At 37.6% G+C, this 6,000-nt stretch overlaps 1 protein-coding gene across 1 annotated transcript; it reads left to right on the forward strand.

Annotated features, from left to right (window-relative positions):
* Positions 1-3,019: 3,019 nt before the first annotated feature.
* On the forward strand, positions 3,020-3,603 carry LOC112438081 (keratin-associated protein 15-1). The gene is given in 1 exon segment (XM_024926969.4): positions 3,020-3,603. A coding segment is annotated over 1 exon segment (414 nt). The 5' UTR covers positions 3,020-3,139; the 3' UTR covers positions 3,554-3,603.
* The last annotated feature ends 2,397 nt before the right edge of the window (positions 3,604-6,000 follow it).

Genomic DNA, 6,000 nt, shown 5'->3' on the forward strand with positions numbered 1-6,000 from the left:
GTTGACTCTTTAAAGCTATTACTCATCTTCCCTTACCAAAGGTCACTCTTCAGATAACTCAGAGAATCGCTTTAGAGGTAGACAGTGTCTGGGCTGAGGGAAGCTGCCTTAATTAAAAATAATTGATACCCGTTTCACAATCTGTCTCAAAATTGTTGCCATCTGGTGCACAAAGTTGCCAGCTAACCAATCTATTCATAGTCATTTCTTTCAAACAGAAACATACATTCACTGTCACCGCAAAGTAGCAAGCTAACTTAATGAAGAATGTCATCAGAAAGCAGCAATGGTGATATGCAAGATATAATGTCTTTTTAAAAATCAAACTTCAACTGGAACAGCTTTAACGAAATATTAACTGAGATTCCCTTATTTTCTGTGCTCCTGTTTAAAACTGTATGCAGACTATTAGGAGCCAATCTTAGCTTTTCTTTCCTTGGGTGTGTGTTTACTGTTGAGTGAATTAAAAATAATAAATTGCTTTATGTATTTTGGAATGGTCGAGATTATTCATCTAAGATGCTGAAAAAGCATTAAAAATAAAAACAGATCATGGGTCAAAGATGCCTAGTGTATTTCTACCTCTAATCAGAGTCAGTGTTTCCCACTAAAAGAATTCCCCAGAATCTGGAAAACATTCCTGTTTTAAAGAAAGTTTATAAAGTAACTGCTTTGAAATGGTGAGACAAAGGGAGCATCTTAGGAAGATTCTTCCTTTGCCTCAAAAATAACATACATGACTTTGACGTAAATTATTTTCAGGTGTTTCTGACAGGTATTACAACACTTCTAAAATAATGGTCATATTTTCTCTTGTCCTGTGACTTGTATTTCACCTTGATGTAATGGTGTAATGAGACTGATATCTTGAGGAAGAGGAGAGATTGAGATTTATCTTGCTGTGGTTTCTGTGTTGTTTGATTTGCTCATTTTTAGAAAAAAGTTTCCATTCCACTTCTGAACGAAAGTAGTTGAATGCAAAAAAAATCCATACTTTGAGAAAAGAATGTGCGACATTACTTAATATCTGATCCCTCAGAGTATTCTTCTACTGAAATTGCTTATATAGGAATGGATGACATTAAAACAAGAAAGCAACTTCAATTTAGGCGGGCTAAATATTTGTGTGGCTATTTTGATATTCAATATTTTATTGACAAACACAACAGGAAGATTTGGAATCTACTAGAATGCTTTTTGGCTATTAATAATTGAGAAGCCTAATAAATAAGAATTGTTTATTCCAGAAACACAGAACAAACTATGTTACCTAATAAAGGAAACATGATTGGAGATCAATTTGTCTCCTCAAAAGTTTAGACTTATAAAGTCTACAATTTGGAAGGAAGTTGAGCAATTATCTCCAGCCTCCTGTCAGATTGGAATTCCACTTACAACATCCTAATTAGATTTTCCCAGGGCCCTCAGTATGGAAATATCATTAATTGCAAGAGCAACTCATTTTAGATTTTTAGCTGAATCTTCCCCTAAAACTTTTACCTAGTAATCCTAATTCTTCATAGAAGGGAGTCTCAGTTCACTTCCATTGTAGAATACATCAGTTCTGAAGATGGATGTCTTAAGAGGTTTGCCCATTCCCACAGGTTAAGGCATTTCCTGCATCTGTGCCGTATATCTATTTACAGTTTGCTCTGATGAACTTTCTGAGCGAATCCAGAAAAATCCTCATTACTCTAGTACTCTAGGCAGAATATATAGGTCAGCTGATACATCAGAGGTCACAAAGGCATTCACTCTCAATTACACATTATCATCATGTATCCTTCCCACCCCTTTATTTCAATTTATAAAGTCATTTGTTACTATGAATTCTTTACATATTTTATCTTTCTGTGAATACTACATGGGATAGACATTTTCCTCATTTCTTGCTTTTCTTTTCCCTCTCTAGTACAAATGTCACCCTCTGAGAGAAAAGAAAGGAAAAGATTAACGATTTACATTTTACTTATAGTGCTTATTATTTTCCTCTCAGTAACATCAACATGACCAAAAATTACTTATACCTTATGGGGATAAACGGTTTTTTATAATCAAACTTATTGATGACTTCTATGAAGAAGCAAATCAACCTTTGAGTAAGGGATTTCTTTAGTAGTTTTACAATGTAAACTTCAAAGCACTCGTTCAAAAATTTCACCCTTCATTCTTAAATCTTCATGTGCACAAGAGTGACTTAGCTACTTGTGTTATAAGAAATCTAAACTTAAATATGTTAGGCACTCATTTAGCATGTCTACCAAATAAGGATTGTTATTGGGTTATTTCTTCTAATGGTTCAAAGAATTGAAAGAAGGAATAGATATTGAAATTTTTTTTCTGTTCTCAATTGAATTTATAAAATTGGAGCAAGATCAAAGTCCCTTCCAGATTACAAGGTATTTTTCAGATCTTTACAAATACCAGAACTCTCAGTGTCTTAGCCGTTTGATCCAATTTCTAGAAGGACAGGATGAATGAAGCATCAAGTTTTTTTTCTTTGTTTTTTTGTTTCTTTGTTTGTTTGTTTGTTTTTGAGACGGAATCTTGCTCTGTCTCCCAGGCTGGAGTGCAGTGGTACAATCTCGGCTCACTGCAACCTCCGCCTCCCGTGTTCAAGCAATTCTCCTGCCTCAGCCTCCTGAGTAGCTGGGATTACAGCCGCCCACCACCATGCCCGGCTAATTTTTGTATTTTTAGTAGAGACGGAGTTTCACCATGTTGGTCAGGCTGGTCTCGAACTCCTGACCTCGTGATATGCCTGCCTTGGCCTCCCAAAGTGCTGGAATTACAAGTGTGAGCCTCCGCCCAAACCTTTGAAGCGTCAATCTTATAGGTAAAATTATGGTGGTTTTCATTCTACCTAAGCAAGATGAATGAGAAATGGCATTTTTGTTTCATGAACAATTGCTTTGAAAAACTAATGAAATTCTTTCATGTAGAAGTCTGCGTTCATAAAAAAAATTCTTTGAGTGTTAATATATTTCATTTTGACTGCAGCCTAATTAAGTGTTCTCATTAGAATGGGCACTTGTGACTACACCTATTGCTAGAGTATGTCAGTGTCCGGTATAGAAGGTAACATTCACACACACACGCTCCTCACTGCAAATCACCTGAGCTCAGAACTCCTGTTAACATGTCTTACAACTGCAGCTCTGGAAACTTCTCCTCCTGCTGTTTTGGAAGTTACCTGAGGTATCCAGTTTCCACTTATATTTCGTTCTACCCCAGCAATGCCATCTATTCTCCAAATACCTGCCAACTGGGCTCCTTTCTCTACAATGGCTGTCAGGAGACCTACTGTGAGCCCACCAGCTGCCAGACATCCTGCACTTTGGCCAGATCCTATTAGACATCCTGCTACTGCCCAAAGAATTCCATCTTCTGCAGTCCCCGCCAGACTAACTACATAAGATCCCTTGGATGTGGAAACACTGGCCTTGGATCTCTTGGTTGTGGAAGCACTGCCTTCCAATCTCTGGACTGTGGGTCCAGCTCCTACCACCCAACTACCTCTTCATCCAGGAATTTCCAGGCAACTTCTTACTAACCAGCCTTTGGGTCTTGCCTTTTTGGATCAACTTACTGAATATTCTCCATTCTCTCATGATTATTTCTGTACTTTATGGAACTACAACACTCAGCCTGTCCAATATCTGTGATTGTTGACCATCTACATCAGTAGGACTCAGCATCCTAGCCCTCTTGGAAGTATATGATTGAACACGGACAAATTAATCTTGACCTAGGACCCTTCCTAAATCTGACAGGAGATATATCTTGAATTTCAATTTTTGTGCCAATGCTCAGGATCATTTCTGTTATCATCTTTCTAAAATCCTTCTCTCATTATTTTCCCAGAACTCTTCCACTCAAATATATTTCAAATAGTTATAATATTTTAAATAAGCTTATTTCTTTGGCATTAATTCTGGCATTCCATTTTATTTCGTTAATACAATACACTTAGGCTAGGCATGATGGCTCACACCTGTAATCCCAGCACTTTGGGAGACCGAGGCTGGCGGATCACTTTAGGTCAAGAGTTTGAGGCCATCCCGGCCAACACAGTGAAAACCCATTTCTACTAAAAATACAAAAATTAGCAAGGCCTGGTGTGCACCTGTAATCCCAGCTACTCAGGAGGCTGAGGCAGGAGAATCACTTGAATCTGAGAGACGGAGGTTGTAGTCAGCTGAGATCATGCCACTACACTCCAGCCTGGGCAACAAAGTGGGACTCTGTGTCAAAAATAAATAAATAAATAAGTAAAAATGATACATTTAGTGAATTCATCCCATATCTTCAACTGTCTTCATTAGGTACACTTTTTGTTTGTTTCATATGTTTTATTGATATTTTGTTGAATAGAAAACAAAGTGCAAAGAAAATTTAAATATATAACCTATCACATGTTTCAAGAGATTTAAATCCCCTCATAAGTGCATTTTTTATATATTTGCTTCAGAAAATTTTGTTTTAGTCTTTCATTGAAAAAAAATTTATTGAGGTCCTTTTATATACCAAGCATTATGCTGAACAAAGACACAAATTCTCTGCTTCAAGAAGTTCCCACAAATACAATTATGTGGCAAATGGAATAATAGGGTGAAGACAAGATTCAGTGGGAACACAAAGAAGAACTTCAAAAACACTCAGAGAAAATAATATAAACCCATTATTGAAAATAGAGTAAATAAGTTACACTTAATTTTAGAAGAACAAATCTTACTGATCTATTGGGTCCATTGCAGTCCCTTGAAAAGCAGCTGCCAAATGGGATTAAATATAAAAAAGATTTATTGGTGAAAATGCCAGTGATAGATAATGGGGAGGTAGTTGGAGAGGTCTGGGAGAGCCATACTACTGTGGTGTATGTCTAGCCTCAGTGAACGACAGAGGGAACTAAGACACCACAGATGTCTGAATATTGGTTCTTTTCCTAGTGGAGACTTTGGTGTGTTTTCTAGAAACCATCTTATTCCCACCCCAGCCCGTTCTCCCTGGAATCCCTGAACTGAATATTGCCTGACAGAGTTAGCACACCCTTCCATGACTTCTCCCTGAATCCTCATCCCGAGTTCCCTCCTGCTAGGGCTCCATCCCAGCCAGCTTTCTTCTGCTAGAATCCATTTGTCCTGGAGGTGGCCCTCTTGGCCCATAGGAAACACACACCCACAGCACTGCCCATGAAAGTGTGATTTGGTCCTAGAGCAGGTGTCTTCCACCCAGCTAATTCTAATGGCTCACTGCTTTAAGAGTATGCTAGTCTAGTCTCAAAACTCCAGGAGATACAGAAATACTCAATTTTCTGCCTTGTCTTCTTGGTGGGCAAACAATTCCAGAGACATGTCATTTTCTTTTATTAGTGTGACACTTTTAGTAAATGCATCCTGTACTTATTACTATTTTCATTAGGTAAGCTTGTTTTCTTAGCTTTATGTGTTTCTTCTTCTTTTTTTTTTCTGGAAAGAAAACAGAGTTGAGAGAGGAGTTGAAACATGACATCTCATGTCTTGAGAGATTTATATCCCATCATAGAGCATTTGATCATATAATTGCTTTAGAAAATGTTATTTTCAGTTAGGGATTCATTGAACAAACATTTGTTGAGTTCCTATAATATAAAACATTCTTATTATAGAGAATGAGACTACCTTCTGTCATTCCAGCCAGCCACCACACTGTCTATGAATGGGCCTCATCACCTTCTCTCCCTTCCCAAAGAGAGGGAAGCCAGGGATATATGTATTTCTCTTTGTGTGTCACATGGGTAGTATTATCCCACAAGAATAAAACTTATTTCAGAGTAAACCTCGTTCTCTTATGAATGTCTAAACTGCACTTAAGGGGTATAAGGCTCAGGAAAGCTGTAAAGCTGTCAAGGCCATCTCTAATCATGGGGATGTGACTAGGACTGGGATTTATTGTCATTTACCAATATTTGCCCTCAGCTTTGGGGACTCTACCAAATTTGTGACTTATGTGAAAAGCACC

Source organism: Pan paniscus, chromosome 22, assembly GCF_029289425.2.
Source record: "Pan paniscus chromosome 22, NHGRI_mPanPan1-v2.0_pri, whole genome shotgun sequence".
Taxonomy (NCBI): Eukaryota; Metazoa; Chordata; class Mammalia; order Primates; family Hominidae; genus Pan; species Pan paniscus.